The sequence below is a fragment of the Eleutherodactylus coqui genome, chromosome 13, assembly GCF_035609145.1.
Source record: "Eleutherodactylus coqui strain aEleCoq1 chromosome 13, aEleCoq1.hap1, whole genome shotgun sequence".
Classification (NCBI taxonomy): domain Eukaryota; kingdom Metazoa; phylum Chordata; class Amphibia; order Anura; family Eleutherodactylidae; genus Eleutherodactylus; species Eleutherodactylus coqui.
Genome location: NC_089849.1, coordinates 24,759,532 through 24,784,570, shown reverse-complemented (window position 1 = coordinate 24,784,570; position 25,039 = coordinate 24,759,532). Strand labels below are relative to the sequence as shown.

Sequence of the window (25,039 nt, the reverse complement as noted above, 5' to 3'; positions counted from 1 at the left end):
TGTTGGATTGCAAGCTCTTCTGTCCACAGCTGTCATTCTGCGTTACCCGTCAAGTTCCTAACAACTCCTATGCGCCGTGGAAGAGCGTGACTCCCACCTCTGGAAATAAAGGCCCACTGATCTGCAATGTCACAGGGCGCTGCAGTGCTGGTTTATGGCACAGTCCTCTCCTATCTGTAAGCAGGAACATGCTGCACTGTAGGCAGCAGCATGCTTGTTTTGCATTGTGCCTGCCAGGACTACATTTCCCTGCATGCTTTGCTTCGCTCTGACATCACGCCCCTCCCTAAGGTTGTTTGTGTTGTGCGCGGGAGGCTCTTTGGTGCATTCCTGGTGTGTGGGGGGCTCCCTCTAGTGGTCACCGCTGCAGCTGCTGACAGTGTGCTTTTATTTATAGTGTCAACATATCCTGCAGGGCTGTACAGTAGAGAACAAAGACTAGAGCTAGCGCTCGGTGTGCAGAGGCACTCAAGAAGAATCCGGGCCGGGAAGTTTTACTCGCCGTGTCTAAAGGCTCGTTGGAACATCAGTCATTACTTTGAGCGTTCGTGACGAGACGCCGTGCGAATGCACAAAGCGAGAAAAGTGGAAATGATCATTTATTGAATGGTCGGGCGCAACTGAGCATCTTTGGTGTGTGCGGGTACTAGTTCTACAGTGGGAGATGGGTGCGCCGTTGCGTACGGTAGTGGGGTGACTAGTGGCGATCCGCAGCAGATTTCGCCCTTCGAATAAATTCAAAATGAAGGTGGAAATTTGCTGCAGATCGGTACCAAAATCAGTGAACGCACCTTTTAGGGTGCTCTTTCGTTCACAGCATTTTTTTGGGGGGGGGGGGGGGGGGGGCCACGGCAGCTTTTAATGCAGTTTTTGGAAGCATACGCAGAAGTGTATCCGGCAGAAGGGAGAAGTAGAAGTCTGTCCTTTATATTTCATGTTATATGTCATGGTGGCTCAGTGGTTAGCATTCTTGCCTTGGGCGCCTCTCGCACAGACCGTTTTTTTTCAGTGTTTGTAATGCCGCGCTAAACGCTGTAAGACGCCTCCATTGATTTCAGAGGAGCGTTCAAATGCCACGGTTTTCGTACGCCATCTGCTCTATTTTAGTGTGGTTCAGCGCTCTTTAACGCACCTCATCACCCATCACAATGATGGGGTGCATTAAAAACTGCCGTCGAATACGTTTGAAAACGCAGTTCGAAATTGCTTTACGCCGCTCACAGCCCACTTTTTACTTGGGCTTCATAGACTAGCTCTCGAATGTGGCGTTTTTTAACAAGCGCTGTCTGCTTTTTTTGTTTTATCCCTTTTTAACGCACCTCCTCACCCATCACACTGAGAGGGTGCATTAGAAAACGCTGGACAAGGGGTTCAACAACGCTGCTGGACATCACGCTAACAGGCCACAATTTCAGATGCGGCGTTTGTGAACGTATGTGTAGGAGCAGCTTGCAGCGCTGGGGTCTCGGGTTTAGGCCTCGTGTCCACGGGCACGCACGGGTTCTGAGTGGAGATTCCTGCCGTGCCCGCAGACATGAGGCAAAAAAGACATTTCCTCGCCTGTCCGGATGTGGCGCGGGTCTCCTCCGTCGCGGCTGGATCTACTTCTGCATGCCTGATGCGCTTGGCACACCGTGTCTTTTTTTTTTTTCCTGCGTCTCTGTTTTTAAATCTCCGGCTTTCCCGCGGACCTGTGGCAGGTCCACTGTGTCAGCTGCGGGCGTGCCACGGACTGGATGGCTTCCATTGACTCAAATGGCGCATGCTGCGCTTTTTCCCCCACGTGTGATCCACTTGTGGGGAAAAAAATATCATCTGCAGGTATTTAAATACCTGCAGGTGCCCAATGGTGGTCTACGGACATATTGAACGGCAGGTGACCCACGTGGATTCCGCTATTCAATTCTGCCTGTGGACATGAGGCCTTAAATCCCACTGAGGACAACATCTGCATGGAGTTTGTATGTTGTGCAGAAATCCACATATAGACTTGCAGATTTTTTTTGTGCGGATTTCTGCAGCGGCAAATCCCATGGCACATTGCAGAAATATTCCCCTTGTGTGAAAGGTTCCCTGAGGTGCTTTTATACGGAACGGTTACGGCTCGGATTCCTACTATCCAGCGAGAATCTGAAGGATGATCATTCGGTGTAAATGCTGCAGCGACGGGCGAGCCGTATTCAACTTCTCATTTGTTGTTCAGTTACTGCGTGTAGAAAACCGAACGCCGTATCATTCCGTGTAACCAGGCCGTTGTTTACTTATGAACGACCGCCTGCTTACTGTGAATGGAGTCGCAGTTCCGGCGCTCTCCGTCTGCACTCGTTAGTGACGCTCGCTGGAATGGCGCGCGCCGGTACTGCGACTCCATTCACGGTAAGCCGGCGGTCGTTCCCTGTGGGATTGCCTGAGACAACTATCTCAGGCAATCCCACAGAGATGAATGGAGCGGAAGTAACTATGAGGGAAATGGGGATCTCTGATATCCAGATCAGTGGGGAACCCAGCAGTTGGACCCCCACCGATCACGAGAATGGGGCTTCCATGTTCCCCTCTTCTCGTCACTGCTTTCACCTGAAGTCGTGAAAAAAAAACGAATAAGACCTCCTGCTGATGGGCAGATTTTTGCAGATCCGCAGCAAGTACGGCCAATAGCATGCTATGGGGAATCGATTCTTCCTGCACACTTGCAGAAACCAATTACGGCTTCCGCAAGCGGAGAGAAAAATCGCCGCATGCTCCATTTTTGCGCTGATTCTGCGTGGATGGCTTCCATTGAAGTCAATGGAAGCCGTCCGATCTGCGGCCCTTCCACAATTGACATTGCCTAGTGATAACGCGGAAAAAGCAAGAGTTTAAGAAAAAATCTGTACTGCACATGTCCGACCGCGAACCGTGCGGACCATCCATAGTACGGATGAAAACGAAAGTACGTGCAGACGCCGCTGCTCCCATGGCTGGAATCATCTGCGGGATTAATTTCACATGGGAAGTGCAATGTCGGGCCATGAAACTTGGCCCAATATCTCGCTTGCCAATGTGCGTCTTGCATCACTTTGGGGAAGTAGTGATCCTCCGACGTGGCTGTGTTGGAGGTTCGCGGAGTGTTTCCCAAACTCGTGTGCAACCTGGCACACAATGCGATGCTTTGCCCACCCCATTGGATACAATGGGCAATACTGATGTGAAGGCAGCCTAAAGCGGCGGTCGCACGTGTGGTGCCATGCCTTTTATTTCAATGGGGTTGACGGAGATATCGGAGTACAAGCACTCTATCTCCCACTGAAGGTGCATGAAGCGGCCCCAGTACTCCATTTAATCTCCTCCTCCTCTCTGCAGGGGGTGCAGTGAGGAGGAGACGGAAACACGGGACCCCCGTTCTCAGGATTAGTGGGGGCTCAGTGGCAAGACCCTCACTGATCAGACTCTATCACCTATCTTTATGGTAGTGACTTGATCAGACGGCACGCCGGTGAGTGATGGCCCTGTTCAGGGAGTGCCGTGATGCCGTACAGGTGTGATCATTGTAGGCTACACGCCCGCGGCTGCACCATTGTCTGCAGGAACTCCTCCTGGACGGGAGCAACCACAAAACCAGGTACACAGACCGGCCTCTGCCCCAGGTGAGGCTCCAGCCCAGGTGATGAGGGTTAGAACAAGGCGAGGATGATGACGATACCAAATGTATATAGGGCTTTGTTTGCACTATAGAACCCCTATTTGCCAGATTCTGAGGTTCCCATCAGCTGGTTTATACCGAATTTCGAGCGATACTCTGTGTCTAAATGGGGCTTTAGGCCTCATGCCCACGGGCGGATTTGAATTGCGGAATCCGCGGATCGAGACGCCGTAGGGAAGCACAGCGTCTGTACTTCAATCTACACGTGCGGATTTGTTTTTTCCGGATTCCGCATGCAGAAAACAAATCGCAACAGGCTCCTGGATTCTGTGGGGACGGCTTCCATTGTAGTCAGTGGAACTCGTCCGATCCGCGGCCCGTCTGCTATTGACATTCTGGGGCAAAGCAGGAGTTGTAAAACTAAATCTGTACTGCACATGTGCGCCGGCCGTCACTTCCGCACACATCCGCAGTACAGAAAAAAAAAGACCCAGACAGGTAGGTAGGGTCCTCGGCTGCGGGCAGGGTCGGATTCCGCTGCAGGCTCCTACCCGCCCATGGACATGAGGCCTTATGAGCCAGGATACCAGCTGTATATGCTGATAGTGATTACAGTGCTGTTACTTCCAGTGATCATTGGTGATGTTCGTTTTTGTTTTACTTCTCTATCTGGGCCAAGACTGCCATGACCGGCTATGACTAACCCCAATGCTTCTCTCAGTAACTCTCCCATAGTAGAGGGCCCCTTTGTGGCCTCTCTTGAATCTACTGCCCTTCATTGTTAGGCTTGACCCCTTGTGGCCATTCCTAGTTATAAGGACCCTTTGTGGACACATGTAGATGAGCTCAGTGCTGCCACAGAGTCAGTGGCCAGAGGAGGAGTAATGCTACACTGCAGTGCCAGGTCCTTCAGTGTGAACACACTGGAAGGGGAACTGGCAGCGGCTCCTGACAGCAGAGGTAAATGCCCCCTCGGGGTACATGAATGTCTTTTCTGGTCGGTTTTCGGACTCAAAAATTGGTCTGAAGATCAGGTGGAAATGGCACCCTCGCATCTGAAGTCGGACATCAGACGCATAGGATGTCCATGTGCTGGCCAATCAGAGTTGCACCTGGGTATTTCGGGCATAACTTTTTAGCTCTCCCATGTGCCGGTACCCTTACTGTACAATGACAAGTGACGGTTTATGGCGGCTGCTAATAGAGATATGAATGTGCAGTCGCCTTCTAGTTGTGTCCCTGAAACCCTGTCCTCCTATGCAGGGACATAAAAAGTGTCAAAGCTTCTTGGGGTTGGCAGGGGTCCGACCTTCGGACCCCCACTAATCCTAAAGTGGTGACCTATCCTAGTAACACCCTAAGGGGTTAAACACAAGGCAGGATTCCCTGTTTACACACAGGTGAGAACAATGCTCCTTGACTAGCCCATTATTCCATTATCTTTGGTTAATTTACATGTGCGATTCTGCATGGGGTGTTGTCCTATTTTGATGGGACTTGTAATGTGCGCTAACCGCTGCGTCCGTGTGCTATGCCGCGCAACTCTCTTGCCCGTGTTACTACAGCATAAGGCCACTTTCACGCCGCCGAGACAATTGTGCGAGAATTGTGTGTTGCGAGCCGCAGGAATATGGAACGGGGTCAGACACGTGAGTAGTGCGGGAAAAAACCACAGCATGTCCTATCTTTTGGCGTTTCCGCAGAACGCCTCACCCATTGTTTTCAATGGGGCCAGCAAAGCATCGCACGGCGTACGGTTATGTTGGGGGGCATTAGCTGTGCAGTAGCCAATTCTGCACCTAAAGGCTCGTTCACACGGGTGTATTTAACACACATTGAGGCAATAGACTCTGACTCCTCCATTCACACCGGCGTGTGGGCACTGCGCATCGATACGCAGGGGGAATAAATGGCAGCACGCTCTATTCCTCTGTGCCTGCATTGTGTATGGGCAGCGTCTCCATACGCACCCCTGCTCTGAACGGGCTGATGATGCGGAAGTGGCGCTGTGGGTGAAGGGGTGCGCCGACGGTGCGAAGAACTGCGGAGTGAGGGAGACCGCTGTAGGTGCTGAAATCAAAATCTGCACCGATGAGCGTCTTGATGCGTTTGCCGAAAAACAGTCCCAGGTGGTGATGCTATTTTTTTTACCAACTTTCTCTTGGCAACATGCTTAAAAGCACAGCGGATGCACATGTGGGCGACGGCGCATTACAACGCACAGCGGAAGACCCCAATGCAAATCAGTGGGGATTCTGCTGTCCGAATTATGGACAGAAAATCTGCTGGTGTGAGTGCGTCCTGGGACTAGATCCGCATGGGACTACATCTGCACAGCGTACGTCACCCCGGATCCACCACACAATCTGCATTTATTACATGTAGGTTTTGGGGTGGATTCCCCCCTTTTGCATTGAAATCCACAGCAAACAGCTGAGATGTTGACTGAGAAGGGGGGGGGGGGATGGGGTGCGGTGTTCTGCACCATATGGATGAGACTTGTTAAAATCTCATCCACATGGCTCGTACTGTGTGCAGCCTACGGCTTCCGTCACATCTGCGTTGTGGCAAACCATTTTTCTGTTTGGTCATTGCAGTAGAAAAACAGAATGCCAGCTGAGGAAGGATCCGTCGCATGATGGGCGCAAACGGTGCCCGGCAGACCCACTGGCGCTGCGCCTGAGGAAAATGAAAGGCAGCATGAGAGAGGTCAGACAGAGTAGTGCGGCACGCTGTGCTATCTTATCCGGGGTTTTGTTCGGGAGCCTCAGGGGGTCACGGCCTCCCAGAAATCATCACATTTGTTTTTACCACGGTCTGCTTTGGTTTTCAGTGGGGCTCATTCACACGGGCAGACGCCGTCTAGGCCTGTGGGATTTACTGCCTGTATATATGTATATTTGGGGCATATGCTGTATATATTTTTTGCACTTGTACTCCTGGTGTTTTTTACCAGGACCGAACGATTGATGTCACAATGTTGTTGTTGTCTCCGGCCAACATGCGTAAAGTGCAGTAAATAGGCGCACAGCCGTACCTGCTGCATCTATGGGACCCCACAGACGTGAATGGACCAAAATAAGACCTGCGGTGATTGATTTATGGTCCGCACGTCTGGATACCAACCCAATGTAAGTCAATGGGGTTTGTGCTGCCGGTGTTACATGCATAAAAAATACGCTTGTATATGGATTGAACGATGCGCCTGCGCGAACGAGATGTAAAAGCGCAAGAAATGGTGCGGAGCCAACAAAAATATACCAGAAAAAACGGGGAAAAAAGAAACGAAACAAAAAATGCACGGTTTGACTGATGGCGAATATCTGGCGGTTTATCAAAAATTTTGGCATAATTTTTGGGGTTGTAGTGTGGCTTTTCTCTCTTTCGGGTGTTATCCCATAGGCCTTAAAGGGAGGCTGTCATCAGGTTCATGCTGCCCAGACGTACCTGGACATTTGGCTTGGATTGGGACTCTGAGTCCCGGAGGTGGGCCACGACGGCCTCTCCCCACCTGTGTCGTGTAGCGGGACGGCTCACTCCCTATACACAAAAGGGGAAGAGGGCCGTCGCTGTACATGATGGGGAGAGGCCGGCGCAGCCCGCCTCCGTGACTCGGACCTCCAAAGTGTCTTTGGTCTGTCACAGTGCTGCAAACCCGGGGGGCAATGGGCATACTGGTGCCAGGGTTACACCACCTCTTGGCATGAACCGGTAATTGGTGCCCTTTTAAGAAACGCCTGATAAAATACATGTGAAAAATTCATAGTAGTTTTTTTTTCTTCCCTTTTGGCTCTTTTTTTGGTCTTCTGAAAACCCCGTGTGAAGGAAACCCAAACATGGTATACGGCGCGCGTATCACGGTTATTTAGGATAAATGAGTCAATGATACTCGGCGTTCCCATAGCAACCCGTCAAGAATCTAGTTGCTACGGGTAACACTACAGCTTTTTATTTGTACCAGTTTCTCCTCCACGGCTGCTTTATTTGGATGAAGTCTAACTCTTTGGCTGTTGAACTACAACTCCCAACATGCTCGGCTAGCTGGATGATCTCTGTAGATATTGATGCAGGCGTAACCATTCTTCCTGACCCGAATGGCTTTGCCTCTTTTCTTCTTGACCACCATGATGAGATGTCCGTGGACATAACTCTACAGGCCGTATCGCTTGGTTGTCATGTGACACGTGGCGTCTCCTCGCTGCGGCCCTAATCCCAGATCACTGTCCCCTTTTATAGACGTGAACTTTGTCCCATCCATAAAATCTGTTCTTCATGGCGGTATAATAGTTGTAGATGTCTATCGGGAGCGTCCGGGCGGCGGTGGACACGGACGTCCTGTATGATGTGTGCCTGTCTGGAGAATTGGGATATGGAATATTCTAGGGGTCTAAGTCTGGCAGAAGACTATGCATTTCAATTCCGTATCCGCGCGTCGGATATGCAGATTTTTCTGCGCATCAGAATATTCCGTCGGGTGTGATGGGCCTTCAGGGCGTGTTTTGATGTCGCAGTCATATGGCAGGTTTGTTGACCTGATTATCACAGGTTTTTGCACAAAAAAAGCAGCAAACCGCAATACTTGTACGGTAGGCGCAGCAATAATCTGACTCGGCCGCTGGGTCTGACTATATCCGAAACCTCGTGTGGTGCAGAGTGTGCAGTCCTAAGCTCTCGCTCACGACCTGAAGGTTGCGAGTTCAATCTCTGGTAGCTAACTCGGCCATCCGAGTAAATAAATTACGCTGAATTGGCGCTATACAAATAAGTCCTTCACTCTGAATCCTGCGTCTGATAATCAGCCATTGTTTCCCACACTGCAATGGTTACGGATCCATGGGGTCAGAACCTACACTGATTCCGGTACGGTCGGGGGGTCTGTCTCTGGGGGTCTCTGTACCATTCGCTTGCATTGTCGTAGATACCACTCTGGTGTCCGTTTTACAAGGTCCCTTACTCCACATCTAGTGGAGACCTTGTAGAACGGACACCACAGTGGTATCCATGACAACGCAAGCTATCGGTTCCGCTGATTCCATTCTGGGCTTCTGTCGGCTGTTTACGGCAGCTGCAATGGGAGCTCCTGGCGTAATCACGCAGCATATTACATGGCGCCGTATGACCGCTCACTTAGGGCTTGTTCACACGGGCGTATTTATGCGCAGATTTTTTTAACGTGCATATCACATAGTGATGAAACCCCAGGGATCGGCTTTTGGGATATTTTCTCGCACATCAAAAAACCTGCAAGATGTCCTGTTTGGTCCGTAATACAGATTGAAATAGTTAAAGTCCGACACGGAGTGTGCCGTGTGAATGAGCCCCTAGCTCAGGGACCCCCAACAGGTCATGTCAGGATATCCTATAGTAAGACCGCCTGAGGCAGCGACAATAATGACATCACCCGCGCAATACTGAGGAAGTCCTGAAAACTACCTGTGGGGTCCCTGCGGACTGGAGGTGGGACCACGGCCTTAGCTTGTAACATGGGGGGATTGCGGATTCCACAATCGCCGACCGTGCAGATGATCCCCGGTAAAACGCGGCCATTGAAAGACATGTAGTTTCAAAATTTCCTCCACGGACTGCGGATTCCGCGAGCCGAAGAAAACTAGCAACGTGCTGTATTTCACCGCAGGCGGCCTCGGGCAAACAAACGTGCCGTGACCGGCTTGGGGAGAGGCCGCAGCGCTCGCCCAAGAGCCAGGGTCTCTTCACACAGCTGATTGGTGGGCTCCCACCAATCAGATATCGCTGACCTATCCGAAGGATCGATCACCAATTTTTTTTTTAGTCCTTAAATCCTCTTTTACGGTGGCGTCACACGAGCGCAAACATATTTGCGTGGCATTTGTGCTGCGTATTTGCATGATGGACGTTGCAATTTTTTTTACTGTATTTTGTGCGTGCAAATGCGCCCGATATGTGTGCGCAAAAAAACCGCTCAATTGATTTCAATGGCCACTTAAGTTAGATTAGTTTATATGCGCTATGTTCACCAATGAAAGGCGCTCATGTGAACAGACCCATTGAAAACAATGGGTTCTATTCTCTAAGTATTGCGCATGCAAATTTTGCGTGCGCAATACGCTGTGAAAATGTGTTGATGTGAATAAGCCCTACGTGATGGGACCATCTGCCGGCTTATATGGATACGGTGGCAGCGGACAAACGATGATTTTGTAGGTCCGCATGAATGATCCGATCAGTGAGAATCTCAACAACGTATCGCTGAGCGTTCTGTCAAATCGCGCCGGAATAGACCGCAGCTTGTTCTGTTTCCAATGGGAGGGGAAAAAAATGTCACGGCACTCGTATGTACATGTGGGTTTCATGCCAGCGCGCTGCCAACATGAAAATCGCATGTTCAGTGATGCATCACAATTTCACAAGCGCGGTCTCGGACCCACATGCGCCCTAAGGCCGCTCTCTCGCAGCCCGCTTTTTACCGTGATTAGTGCGGTGTTTGAATTGCGGTAAGACACCTCTATTGATTTCAATGGGGCTTCGCAGACTGGCGCTCAAATGTTAGAAACGCTGCGATTTTTCAAGCGCTGTCTATCTTCGTGCGTTTTAGCGCACCTGATCACCCATCACAATGATGGGGTGCGATTAAAAAAAACCTGTTGACAAATGCAGTAGAATGTGTTTGAAATCGCGGTGAAACGTCACGATTTTGGTAACGCATGTGTGAGAGCCGCCTATGATTACGTACAGATTAGGGTGCGTTCACACGAGGGCGAATTTCTTGTGCAAGTTCCGATTTTACAATATGGACGGGACCTGCATGTGAAAATAACACATTGATTTCAATGTATTTGTTCACATGCGCGGGTTTTCTCTCGCAGCGGGATCGCGGAGTGTTTCGCAGTGCCATGCTTTGCTAGCCCCATTGAGAACAGTGAGCGATGCGAGGACACGCCCAAAGTAGGACAAAGCGCCCGTGTGTGACCGCGATCAGGAGTGGGATTCATATTTGTGTGTCTCGCACAGATCTTGCACTATTTTTTCGGCCGTGTGAAAACGGCCCGAGTGCGATATTTGACGGTTATCGTACTCTCCCGTGTGAGTGCACACTAGTGTTCTGGAATATCGGGGGCGTTCACACGGGCGACAGCGAGTCCCGACGATACCCACATCTGCGTCTGCTATTCTCAAATGGAACCTGCTGAGATTTTTCCGTCTTGCAGCCTTGAGAGAAATGTTGCCCGTGTAACGACTCCCGTTACAAACAGCGGGTTGTATTTGTGCCTCTCGCAACCTACAAAATGTGAACTATTTTCTTGCCCGTGTGAACGCACCCGAAAAGGAATGTTCGCTGTCCAGCGGTTATTCTTGTGGCGTAAATTGAAGCTTTGTGGCCCCAATGTGAAATTTCCAAGCAGTCTCCTTAACATGCGGTACTCTGTGCCCCTCAGGCAGGGGTGCCCCCTGTGTCCCGGTTACCATGTGTCCCTGGGGTGTCCACCTTACCATATGGTACTCTGTGCCCCACTTACCATGTGTGCCTGGTGTGTCTCCCTTACCATGTGTTACTCTGTGCCCCACTTACCATGTGTCCCTGGGGTGTCCCCCTTACCATGTGGTACTCTGTGCCCCACTTACCATGTGGTACTCTGTGCCCCACTTACCATGTGGTACTCTGTGCCCCACTTACCATGTGTGCCTGGTGTGTCTCCCTTACCATGTGTTACTCTGTGCCCCACTTACCATGTGTCCCTGGGGTGTCCCCCTTACCTTGTGGTACTCTGTGCCCCTCAGGCCCAGGTGCCCCCCTTACCATGTTAAAAAAAACTCTGCGCTGCCAGAGATGGTGAGAATAAAAAGATTTTTTGTCTCTATTTCATAAGTAAGATGGTAAACAAACACTTACTCTATAGGAGGGGGGATGTGATGCAGAATCCCCCTCCTTGTAGTGAAGACTCCGAATGAGAAACCAATCTTCCTACGACCAATGTATAAGAAAGATTCTTCACAGGTTTATTATCCTTCTCCAAACACAGATGCCGTATGTGTACAACACACGCGTGTAGAGCGGACAAACACAAACGCCGTATGCGTGCAACACACACGTGTAGAGTGGACAAACACAAACGCCGTATGCGTGCAACACACACGTGTAGAGTGGACAAACACAAACGCCGTATGCGTGCAACACACACGTGTAGAGTGGACAAACACAAACGCCGTATGCGTGCAACACACACGTGTAGAGTGGACAAACACAAACGCCGTATGCGTGCAACACACACGTGTAGAGTGGACAAACACAAACGCCGTATGCGTGCAACACACACGTGTAGAGTGGACAAACACAAACGCCGTATGCGTGCAACACACACGTGTAGAGCGGACAAACACAAACGCCGTATGCGTGCAACACACACGTGTAGAGCGGACAAACACAAACGCCGTATGCGTGCAACACACACGTGTAGAGCGGACAAACACAAACGCCGTATGCGTGCAACACACACGTGTAGAGCGGACAAACACAAACGCCGTATGCGTGCAACACACACGTGTAGAGCGGACAAACACAAAGGCCGTATGCGTGCAACACACACGTGTAGAGCGGACAAACACAAAGGCCGTATGCGTGCAACACACACGTGTAGAGCGGACAACGCGTTTCAGTACCTCCTTGGTACCTTTCTCAAGTCCAGTAACTGGAGTTGTGTTAACTGGAGTTACTGGACTTGAGAAAGGTACCAAGGAGGTACTGAAACGCGTTGTCCGCTCTACACGTGTGTGTTGCACGCATACGGCGTTTGTGTTTGTCCGCTCTACACGTGTGTGTTGCACACATACGGCATCTGTGTTTGGAGAAGGATAATAAACCTGTGAAGAATCTTTCTTATCCATTGGTCGTAGGAAGATTGGTCTATCATTCGGAGTCTTCACTACAAGGAGGGGGATTCTGCATCACATCCCCCCTCCTATAGAGTGTTTGTTTACCATCTTACTTAGGAAATAGAGACAAAAAATCTTTTTATTCTCACCATCTCTGGCAGCGCAGAGTTTTTTTAACAGTTTATTGTTTTCTTGTCTTTTTGGGGGCTCTACTGAGAACCCCCTCTCACCCTGCAGCTCTCCCTATGTTTAGGTGATTTGAGATCAGTGACTTCAAAAGGGAACAACAGGACCTTGTGGCGCACATTCCATTTGTTTTTTTTTCCCCTCACTATGTGGTTCTCTGTGCCCCCCTCACTATGTGGTTCTCTGTGCCCCCCTCACTATGTGGTTCTCTGTGCCCCCCTCACTATGTGGTTCTCTGTGCCCCCCTCACCATGTGGTTCTCTGTGCCCCCCTCACTATGTGGTTCTCTGTGCCCCCCTCACTATGTGGTTCTCTGTGCCCCCCTCACTATGTGGTTCTCTGTGCCCCTTAGGCCCGGGTGCCCCCCTCACCATGTGGTACTCTGTGCCCCTCAGGACGTGTACCCCCCTCACCATGTGGTACTCTGTGCCCCTCAGGACGTGTACCCCCCTCACCATGTGGTACTCTGTGCCCCTCAGGCCCGGGTGCCCCCCTCACCATGTGGTTCTCTGTGCCCCCCTCACCATGTGGTTCTCTGTGCCCCCCTCACCATGTGGTTCTCTGTGCCCCCCTCACTATGTGGTTCTCTGTGCCCCCCTCACTATGTGGTTCTCTGTGCCCCTCAGGCCCGGGTGCCCCCCTCACCATGTGATACTCTGTGCCCCTTAGGCCCGGGTGCCCCCCTCACCATGTGGTACTCTGTGCCCCTCAGGACGTGTACCCCCCTCACCATGTGGTACTCTGTGCCCCTCAGGACGTGTACCCCCCTCACCATGTGGTACTCTGTGCCCCTCAGGCCCGGGTGCCCCCCTCACCATGTGGTTCTCTGTGCCCCCCTCACTATGTGGTTCTCTGTGCCCCCCTCACTATGTGGTTCTCTGTGCTCCCCTCACTATGTGGTTCTCTGTGCCCCTCAGGCCCGGGTGCCCCCCTCACCATGTGATACTCTGTGCCCCTTAGGCCCGGGTGCCCCCCTCACCATGTGGTACTCTGTGCCCCTCAGGACGTGTACCCCCCTCACCATGTGGTACTCTGTGCCCCTCAGGCCCGGGTGCCCCCCTCACCATGTGGTTCTCTGTGCCCCCCTCACCATGTGGTACTCTGTGCCCCTCAGGCCCGGGTGCCCCCCTCACCATGTGGTTCTCTGTGCCCCCCTCACCATGTGGTTCTCTGTGCCCCCCTCACTATGTGGTTCTCTGTGCCCCCCTCACTATGTGGTTCTCTGTGCCCCCCTCACTATGTGGTTCTCTGTGCCCCCCTCACTATGTGGTTCTCTGTGCCCCTCAGGCCCGGGTGCCCCCCTCACCATGTAGTACACTGTGCCCCTCAGGCCGTGTGCCCCCCACCACAGACTGTCCCCACAGATAGACAACTTTCTGGACACTAATGTCATTGTGAAGCCTGTGGGACTTGTTTTCTCTTGTCGTGAGGTACAGATATCCCCCAAACACCCGGTCGCAGGCTAGAAGGTAATTATTGCATTAATAAGCCGCAGTGAGGGCTTCTCGTCAGCCGCCTGTGCCGCGCTGTCATCTCCCGTTCGTCCACACGGGGGAGCCTGGGAGCAGCCGCCTCCAGTGTCAGCCCCTCCTCTCCACGCTTCCTCCCCCCCGATCTATCAGAGTCTCCACCTCCCCCTCCCTCGCAGTCTTCCTCTCCGTCCGTCTCTCTGACGGCGCCATTTTGCCCCTCTCCTCCCCAGGATCCGGCGCTAGATCGGGGGGGTCGCTGCAGCACCCCCGGACCCCGGTTTCCCCTCCGGGGAGCCTCCGGACGCCTTTTCTTCCCCTTGGGGCTCGGTGCCTTCTGTTCTTGCAAACTCTTGACTTGGAAGCACATTACATTTTTAACAACCCCCCCGACCTCCCTTATTGCCCCCCTGTGGGGGGGGGGGGGAGAAGAATTGTGTTGCATTGCAAGCCTGGTGAGTGCAGCAGGGGCCCCTGAGGACCGTAGGGCCCCTCTGCCCCTCCTCCTGGCAGAGCCCCTCCGCATCTTGTGTAAGTCTCCTTTTATTTATCTCTCTGTTCTGCTTCTTCCCCACCTTTAACCCTTCGCTGGCACTTTAAATGTCTCTGTAGTTCCCCTCCAGTAACCCTTTGCGTGCCACCACCGCCCTGACCCTGCCTGGAGGGGGTGGAGGCGCCGCTTCTCCTTCTTGTTGGCTAATTGCATGTTTTGTTTGCCCGTAGTAATAGTGTAAGGAGCGCAGCTGCCGGCAGGTAGGCACAAACGGGACCTATGGATGCCAGCGGCGGGTTTTTTCCCCGGATCGGTAGGGGCTGTCATGTGACAGATGGAAGTGTGGCCAGCATTGTCGCCCGCACCGTGAGGCCAGTATCCCCCCTGCTTGCTCCATCTTGCTGATTAATAAGGCTTTGCAGTCCTTGGCAGCCGTGCCCGCTCTTCGCTTTTTTTTTTTTTTGCTTTTTTTTCCCATAATCTGCACGCCGCTCTGCGATTGCCCCCCAGTTTATATTCCCCCCTCCCCCACTCGCATACTGACCCCCATAGTAGTTGTGTTATCTCATCCGCATATCTCTCAATGCAGCTTCCCACCCACCTCTCTCTCTTCTCTCTCGCTCTTTTTCTCTTCTCTCTCTCTCTTTCGGGTCCTTTGTGTTCTGCATTGATCCTCTCTGTAGTCTCGCGGGTGAGCGCCCAACCTCTTCTGACCCTCCGTGACTGTCACCTTCTCGCCCGCTTCCATCGCCATCCTCCTGGCCCTTCTTAGATGCACCCGGGTCGGCATCCGTCTTGGCCGTTCACTTATACGCTACTTCACCGCGTTTCCGTTTTTTTTTTCTACGTCCGTGGTCTCGGTAACCTCTATAGCCGTCCTTTTTAATACCCTCCGTGTTCTGCGGTATATTCTGGCGTTTTCCTCCTCCCTCCGTCTTTCTACACTTGACTAACCTCGGCCAGGACCCTCTTTTAGATTGCAAGCTCTGGAGCCCGCTTACTTAGCCTTTTGTCTCCGACTTAGTTCCTGCAGTGCTAGGAATTTATTATTCCGCCCTAGAGTGCCGGCGGACGCCTTGGTATTTCTTCTAACAGTCCGCTATTGCTGACATTAGTTTCCTTGCGCCGACACGATCAGCGGATTGGATCGCGGTAGGGGCGATTTCTTCCCCGGTTTTTATCTTCCGCGTTAAAGAGAATAATAGGCAGCGAATTTGGAGTTTAGTGGAGTATAGACGGGAGAAGGATCTAAAGGGTCGGCAAACATGCTGATTTATTTCAAAAACAGCGCCGCACTTGTTTCAGGTCGTGTCTGGGATTGCAGTGCAGCGCTGTTGCTGAGGCGCAGTACCAGATGCAACCCACGGACTGGTGCGGCGCTGTTTTTTTGGAAGAGGACAGACATGTTTTTCAGATCCTGTAAACAATAGTATTATCGGCGTTGTGGGCAACCACCATTTTTGTTGTTCTTGGCGCCGCTGAAAGTCGCATATCTTGTCACGCCCCGAATAGTGGAGTCTTGTGTAATTGTGTCTTGGGTGTTTTCGTATGTGGAGAACGTTTTTGCAAAGCTCTAGTTTAGTAATGAGGTTTCTGGTCCAAAGTAGTCAAAATGCTCCAAAAATTTGCTGCTTGACCCGTAAGGCGGGGGGGGGGGGGGGGGGGGGTCGCTGTGAAGATTCTTTTTGGCCTGTTGGTTCCTGGAGTATTTAAGATGGTTTAGACCCTACACGTCTTCTAGGCCGGTTTCACATCCGCGTTGGAACCTCCGGTCAGAGGTTCCGTTACAGAATCGGCTGGAAATGCCGTCTATCCGGCGTTGTTCAGAACCGTTCGGCCAAAGGGGATTCCCCTTTCTTGCTCCCCCAACGGAGCAGGAAAGCAAAATCCCCAATGCAAGTTTGAAGCCACCCTTATTGGTCCTTTTGAAGGACCCATTGACATCTTTAAGACTGACCTATTGCGCAAATTACTCTTTAATGTGTAAGGCTCGGTTGACATTTGTATCAGACTACTTTTTGGGTTTTTTTTCCTTGTCCGGTTTAAAGGGGTTATCTAGAGAGGTAGAAGCTTAAGGGGTCCAACTATGGTGGTGCCTCCCCTCCCGGTTCTGACTCGAGTCATGTGGGCTAGACTTGTGGTCAGTGATGACATCAGTGGGGACTGACCAACTCATTTCAGTAACCAAACCAGCCCACTTCTCCATTTCGACTTTGACAGAGAAGGGGTCTGGCTTAATTATGGAAATGAGCCGAACAACCAGCCCCTTGCAATGACGTCACCAATGACAAGAGGTCCGTACCATGTGACTCATGACGAAGTCAAGCCAGAAGTGGAAGTGCTGGTACAAGAGAGGGACAAACTTGATTCACTCCGGGTCATGCAGTGCCTACACCTCCACTTCCGGTCTGGTTTCGACTCCAGGTCAACCTCCCATCATCGCAGTAACCAAACCAGCCCCCTTCAATAATGAAGCCAGCCCCCTTGTCCATCTCTGTGTAGGCTTTGCCAGTGAAAGAGGCTTGCTGAGGTGTCGAAATGAGTGAAACTGCTAGTTTCCTGTGATGACATCAACACGGGTCATGTGGTGTTGGAACAGGACCGAAAGTGAATGTGCTGGCACCACTAGCCTCTTAACTTGGATCATGTTTTTACCTCCCAATGATAACCCCTTGAACAGAAGGAATAGTAGGTCCATCGGGCACCCGTGGTATCGGTCAGATCCCCGGTGTGGCACTGCCTCATGGCTTCCATTGTTATGAGACACAACGTAGATGTGAACGGGGCCATTCTAGAAGTCTACAGGGTTGGAAATCTGAGATTGGAGGCTACAGGACCAGGGTAAGGCCGATGAGGCAGCTGATGGTTTAGGGGACTCGGAGGAACGGGTCGCTGCAGTAGCCACGTTGCCCTTGTGGGTGACCTTTTGTGAGACGGACCTTCATAAACTATAGAAAGCTACCAAAGATTTAGGACCTCGGCACAAATGTTGGGCATGTTGGCTGACATGCTTGTGCGTTTTGGTGGAACCTAAGAGGCGGTGGAGGATTGTGGCTCCTAACCGGAGAATGTGCTTTCATAATGGCATTTAAGAGGTGATATGGAAATACCGGTGAAACCAGAAAAAATTGTGACCTCTGCAAAGCCATGTGATGTTTTTTTTTCTTCTAAGCACGAGTTGAAAGGCCGCGTAGGAAAGGAAGTTTGTTTATGGGGATGGCCTAGACTGGATGACTCGGTGGAGTTATGACAAAGTCTAGGTTGTGAGTTCAAGATTACGCTGTTTTGGATACATTAGTTAATTAGAAAATGTTTTTGCAACGTTCTTCCAAGGAGGATGATAATAAGATCTTAGGAGAGAACTAGAAGGCACGGATGGAAAGAGATGACCGACTCGGGCAAGGCGTGGGTATGACTAGTAGTAGAACTCCAGATATCGCCTCCTGGCTCCTAACTTCGACCTACGGGCACCTAAATGCCACGCAGAGTCGTCCACCATTTTGTATTGCAGCAATGTTGAAGACTTTTTATGTGGTTATTTTTGGGTTTTTTTCCGTTTTATGTTGTTGCTGTTAGATTTTATGATTCACATTTCTGGTTACACCCACTAAACCGTTTGGAAGACTATAAAGAGATAAGATTTGTCACCTTACCCAGAAGTAGAGGGGAATAGAGCACTCGTACCTCGGGTGGATGTGCCAAGGCTAGGAGATGTTTTTGGATTTGACCCTTTGCCTAAGGCTTTATGCCCACGGCCGGGTCCAATTCCGACTGTGAAATCTCGCAGCAGATTCGTACCCCGTGCCCCCTAGAGACCCATACTCTCCTTTTCGGCTCCACCGCAAGTGTCTCGGCTGACGCGCTGAGCTGTGACGCGGATTCCTGCGATACTTCTGCAGTGCTCAATGCAGAACTATCGCGGGACGGACGGCTTCCATTGACTGCAGTGGAAGCCGTCCATGCGATTTTCTGCGCAGAATAGAACATCTTGCGATTCTTCCTCGCGAGCGGAAAAATCACAGTTGATTTCCCCTTGTGGGCATTGGTGGGCATCTGGTTGCGAATTTCACAGCGAAAATCCGCCCGTGAGCATTCGGCCTCAATCATTTCAGGATGTTTGTCCCCTAATAGTATATAGAACTTGATATCTAAATATTTATTTGCATCATGGTGACTTTTTCTTCCGCTTCCTTTCAGGTACCCCTCACTGGAGTTGCCTGGAGGCAGTGTGGCCAACGTCAGCCCCCCCACTGGGGAAACATCCCCCTCCCCTGCCCTCTTCCTTGTGCTGAATGGCTGCGATGGCACCTGCTCTCACTGACCCTGCCCCTGACGCCCACAACCTGCACTTCAAGCTGGCGCCCCCATCTTCCTCCCTCCCCCTTGGTGAAACCAACGGTGGCTGTCTTCCTCCACCTGCCCCGCCAGACCTGGTCACAAATTACAGTGGAACACCTGGAAAATTGGCCGGGGTGTTCACTCCGCGGTCTATCTTGTCTCAGTCACTGTGTCGGGGGCGTTCCTCCATTTTGGAGCTCAACCTGGAGGAGTTGAGAGGAATTGCCAATTCTGGAAGAGGGGGCCAAGGAGGACCTTTAAACGGACTGGCCAAAAGACCTGCAAAGCCAGCCGTGGACAAGCCCCCAAGCCTTGCCATTCCTGCGTTGGATCCTTGGGTCAAAGCCCCCGTAGTTCCACCAGGGTCTCCCGCTGAGGAACATGAACAGAAGGGGTCTCGCGTGGAGGAAAATTCGGATACACGCTTGAAAGCCTTGTTGCGGCGCCATGGGGAGATGGAAAAGAGGGCGCGATCCATTCAGAAGAGGCTTCAGTTAGTCCAAGCGAAGCAGGTTGAACGGCATCTCCATCAACAACTAGGCGGCCTGGTAGGGGCAGCCTTCGGGCGGAGTCCGGACACTCCGCGCAATCGGTTGACCATAGTGACGCGTAAAGCTGATGCCCAGCGCAGGGGGGAAGCGGGAAGCGCCAGCGTGGAGGCTTTTTTGAAGGGAACAGCTGATGAACTAGAGACTCTGAGCTGCTCGGGGTCTGCAACGCTACGGGCGTCCGAGCGAGGGTTTGACTCTGATGCCACAGAAAGTAGTTCAGGAGGGGACTCTGACGTGGAAAAGGACGAACTGAGACAAGCGGACACCCGGCAGAGCCACATCCCTCTGTAAGTAGCTTCATTGTTTGTATGGTCTGCTACCTGCGGTTGACCCTATGGGAAGAATCCGTGTTCTCCTCTTGTCGTAGATTTATGTATCGGGAGCGTTCTTCATGTTTTCAGTCTTCATCAATTATCTGCATTTGTAAATGGAGGTTGAATGGTTCTTCACCCTCTGGTTTGGCTCCTGCTCTCCTTATGCCTTATTAGAACATTTTTTTAAAATTACTTTTGTGATTTATGGTAATTACTACTGTCATATCTGGATATCTTCTTGGTTTTCTAATTTTGTCACTGATCCCTTTAAGTTATTGAATATGTTGGATCTAATGTGGGTTCTCAAAGACCTACTACATATGTAGACTACTTTCTGTTTTAATGGGTTGTAATAGCGTACCTGACTTCAGAATAAGATGGCTTGAGTGTTCCTGAGAAATATCCCCGTATATGACACATCGTGTAGGACAGTATACAGGAGGACTGCTAGCGTAGATGTGATTCTAGTAGCTGTAACACCGTAAATCGCTTACCATTAGCTCCAGCAGCACATCAGTGTGTGAGTCTTTGCTTCTCCCTCCCCTCTGCTCTTCATAAACTTTCCCTCTTCCAACTCCTGTGTTCTGTCTTTATTACTAGAGACAGATTTAACTTGTTAACAGACAATGGACAGCAAATTAGAAGCAAGGGAGACCCCTAGTGGCCAGTACTGTTAGAGGGATATTTCAGCACAAGAAAACCCCATTTTGGGTAAATAAAGTGATTTGAAGTTTTGCTACTTATCACATTAGCCCTCACATAAGCACAGGGTTGTTGATAAGGCAGTGACAATTCCAATCCAATTCTACATAGTCTTGGTCACACTTGCATAGTCTTGCTTCCCTTATTGCTCCACTGGGTATATGAAAGAGACTTGGTGCAGTGAGCCTTTTACAGCGGAGATGAGCCTTTGTAGTAACACCATCTAACTCGCTCAACATCTCTTCTGACATCCGAGAAGATGCTGGAACTTCAGAAGCAGCCGCTTACCACACCTGGGGTTCCTCCACATACCCAGTGGGGCAGAGAGAAGCAAGCCGGAGCACATGTGACTGTAAGCTGGACTGAGCATGTGCGACCACCCGTGTTGGAACAGCCATTTAGGGGGACACTGAATGGAAACAGAAGGTGGTGCTACTATAACTTTAGTCCTGGAATATCTGGGGATGGAAACCTTTTATTAAGTGTAAAGGCGAAAAATATAATTATGGGCTGTGTTTAACTGGGTTTGTTAATACTGTCTAATAGTGCAAACTTGGCTAGACCGTGCGCCAAACTTATCACAGTGACTGCTGGTGGATGCATCTGGTGCTTTCATAGGCTCTCTAGTTAACATTGTACCACCTATTGGATAGCTTAGAATTTGTCCCCAAACTGTAAACATGTAAGAAGCTTTCTGGGCCGATTTGCTCCAGGAAACCAGTATATTTGTCTTTTAGCCCAGACCACCATGACTACTTCCTATGATTGCAGAGTTTATTGCTGTGATATCTTTGGCCCCTCATTTCTGGAACCATTTCCAGCCTCTGTAGCAACGTAGATGCATTCTTTTTTTCTTGGTGGGGCAACCGCTTTACTAGTAGGACTTATTTCTGGCTTTATTTATGGCATTCATGCCTGTAAATGGTCCTAAAGAGAGACTCCACCCTTCAAGGTGTTTAAAGATCTTAGGATTGCTCTGTGAGCTAGCCATACCCTACAGATGTAAGTCGGGCAAACCCGCCAATGTCGATAAAAATAACCTATATCTAATATATATGCGGGTGCCCAGCCTCTTCCAAGATGGCAGCTGTTGGCGGGTAAAGATGGATTCGGCAGGTTGGCTTTCACCATGCCGGATCCTTTGTTCTCATGTGAGATGTGTCTGGCAGTCGCTTTGCTCCCTCTTGCCATTGGGAATTCATGCATGCATACCGGTATATGTAGGGGGAGTCACTGGAGCGCTATTGTACGGGCAACTTGAGCGAGCAGCCGGTGTACCCAGAGCTGTCGTACCGGTATACATTGTGGTACGTCTCTTGACCGCCAGTCCTTACATTATAGCTCTGGATGGCGTGACGCTACTTGGACTGAACTTCCAGGAAGGCGGTGTGATTCTTGCCGCGGCGCTGTGATTGCACCGAGAGCTCGTTTCCACTTGTCACATCTCATGTTAATTGGATTCTGAATATCTTTTTTTGGTTTTCTGAGATGCACCAAATTGTGCCCAAAAGCAGGTGCTGCGAGAAACGGTTAAATATTGTTTTTGTAGGTAGTTGAAGCCCCCGCCGATCTCGTGCCTCCTGACGGTCGTTGTTTACACGGCTACAGGTATAACTTCCGCAGCCAATCCCTGGTCTCAGCAGTGCGCGGCATGAGACGGCCGAGGCCAGGGATTGGCTGCAGCGGTCCCATAGCTATACATACACAAGACTGCTGTAACTATGCAAAGACCGCCAAGAGGCGCTGGAGCAGCAGGGGCTTAAACGGTTAAGTATTGCTTCTTTCTATTTATTTATTTTTTCTTTGGTATTTTATTACTTTTTTACAGTTTTTGAGCACACTTTCTAATCTCTTGCTCACATTAAAGGGGCGGTCCGGTTACAAACTGGCTTTTTAAAGTTATCCAAATGAGTTAAAACAATACAACAGGCAGTACTTGGCAATCTAACCCCGCCATCAGTCAGGTGACCACTGCCTGCCAATCGGATGCTGCAGCTTCACTGCCTGTAGTCCTGGCATCAGCACTCACGTCCTGGGCACCATGATGCCAGGAGTTTGGCACCATGACGCTGTGGCCTCTCATTGGCAGGCAGTGGTCACCTGACTTCTGCTATTGGCACAGACCGGGAGGATCTTAGCACTGGATCGCCGGGGTTGAAGATGAGTAAGTACCGCTTTTGTTTTAACTCATTTGGATCTAATTTTAAAAAGTCAGTTTGTAACCGGAAGACCCTTTTAATGAAAAATATGCAGTTTCAGCTAAAATAATCGTTTGTCGGGTGAAGTTTAACGAGACGATTACGCTGACTGATGACAGAGGGCACCGCGTGGAAATAAGTCGGCCATGTTTGAAATTTGGGACTGATAGTCGGCCCAAAAAAATCTTTCATCCGTGAACGATCTTTCTTCAAACGAACGTTCCCACGAGTATCGCCGCAGTCGCCCCGCGTCACTGAATGTGTGCGGCTAGCTTGAACAGTCGTAAGGGCCGGTTCAGGCGGGTGTCAGTCGTGTACGTATGCCAAGTATTTTCTCGCTTTGAAAATTGCAATTTTTGTGCTCGTACATATTTACGTGCGCAAAAAAAAAGAGCAGGCGGGCCCATTGACCTACTGCGCAAATGCACAACTTTCCTGCGTATTCGCTACGTATACGCGCTGCTCTTTCACTGCAATGACACACTGCGCTTTTTTTCCCCCAAATGTGGATAAAATCGGTGGGATCCAAGCACTGCGTATTACGCGCATAACTGGCTGCGCATATACACCGGTGCGAACGAGCCCTGGTGGATAGAATGGACTCGTGTATGGATGAGTCGATGAAACAACTGGACACCCATCAGCCCACTTCTGTTGGTTTCCGGCCAGCTTCGTTGACACCTCATGTATTGGAGTTGGATTGTAAGATGTTCTGCAGCAGCTGGTGATGCGATCGTTGTCTTCTGTTAAACTGTTGCTGACACGGGATTTGTTGGGTAAGTTACGGATGTTAACAGTTCCACATGTGGGTATAAAGTACAGGTTGTAGAACCGCCTTATGTTCTCCTGCTTCGGCCTCCCTTTTTGTCGCCGACACCAGACAATCAAAAAATTACCTAAAAATGTCCCCGGTCTCTGATAATCCACAAAAAAACAGAAGTCTATTCCATCCGTATTATTGGTTGGAGGCCACTCCCTCAGCCCAATATGTATATACATTTTTTTCCCCATGCTCATTACCCCCTATTACCAGGCCTATGACTGGTGCTCTCCCGACCCGGAAGTGCTTCCTCCCTCATTGAGGAGGTCGTGGCTGTGGGGTGTAGGGGCTGCCTCTGACCTCATTACACCAAATAAGTTTGTTGCACGTTCTTCATTCCTTGGCAGCGTTGTCCTTTCTTTTTCTTTTTCCTCTTTTTGTAATTTCTGCACAATAAATCCATTAAAACTGACCAGATTGTTAAAGGAACATTTTCCTTCCAGACCTCAGAAAAAATAATTAAAAAATATCACAAACTTTACTCCCTTGTTGTTTGCCATCCCGGGGAGATCTCTCCAGGATCAAGCCTGATGGTTAGAACCATTAATCTTCTCCAGGGAGCAGGCAGCCGCTCTGGCGGTAGATATTCTGATTCCGTATACGAACTTAAAGCGGTCGTCCAGTTGTAAATGATTGATGACTTACAGTGGCCTTAGGATAGGCCAATAATTGTGGAGTGGCAGGGGTCTCCCACACAGAATCATTGCTGTTCTCAGAGCTTGTGCTGATTTGCTGCAAGAAGTGGGCGACTCCATTCCGCTGCAGTGGCCAGGCTTGGTATTGCAGGCAGATTTCCCATTAAAGCAAATGGGAAATTTGGATGTAATGCCAAGCCTAGCCACTGCAGAGAGAACAGAGCTGTCTGCTTTCTTCAAAAAAAGGTCTCTGTGCTGGAGTACAACGACCTGGCGAACGTAAGTTCCAGGCAGCAGACCCTTGGTGATCTACCATAGATGGTCTATCCTAAGGATGGGTTGTCAGTAGTTTGTATATGGACAACTCTCTTAAGTAAGCAACTCCGGATTTCCAATGTACTCACCTCTCGCTATGTAGAAGTTGTTACAAGATTACACATAGCTCCAGCCAGACATAGGTTATAGTGCCCTCCTTTATGGCCTTACTGCTGCTGATATGCTAGTTCCTGTGGCCCATTTGTGGTCTTTCAAGAGGACTCCTCTTTGACTACCCATTGCTTCTCTGCTGATTGGTAGTCCACGGTACTATATATTGGGAGCAGCCATGGCCGATCCAAAAGCATCATGCGGTGTTTAAACAGCAGTATGGCCATAGAGGTAACGTAGACCCCCTGTCCTTCCAAACCTTTGACAAACTTTTGTTCCCCCGGGCCGGAGAGTTGCTTTAGCAAGTTTTTGAGGTGGGTCAGCTGTGAGCAATCACAGAATTTCCGACAGATGTTCTCTGGGATTATTGAAGTTGCTCATTGCTGCCAACTATAAAGTGCAGTACGAGAGTCAGCAGCCGCTTGTAACAGGCGTGTT

General features: G+C 50.5%; 1 protein-coding gene across 4 annotated transcripts in view; it reads left to right on the top strand.

The window, feature by feature from the left end:
- Positions 1-25,039, top strand: part of KANSL1 (KAT8 regulatory NSL complex subunit 1) — a 90,465-nt gene that overhangs the window by 9,933 nt on the left and 55,493 nt on the right. For 2 of the 4 annotated variants that reach the window (XM_066587395.1, XM_066587391.1), the window contains exons 1-2: positions 14,315-14,655; positions 18,815-19,793. In XM_066587395.1, coding sequence (XP_066443492.1) covers positions 18,910-19,793 — 884 coding nt within the window. In that variant the 5' untranslated portion in view covers positions 14,315-14,655; positions 18,815-18,909. Of the gene's footprint in view, positions 1-14,314; positions 14,656-18,814; positions 19,794-25,039 lie in introns of those variants that run through there. The other 2 variants (XM_066587393.1, XM_066587392.1) reach the window with 1 other exon arrangement.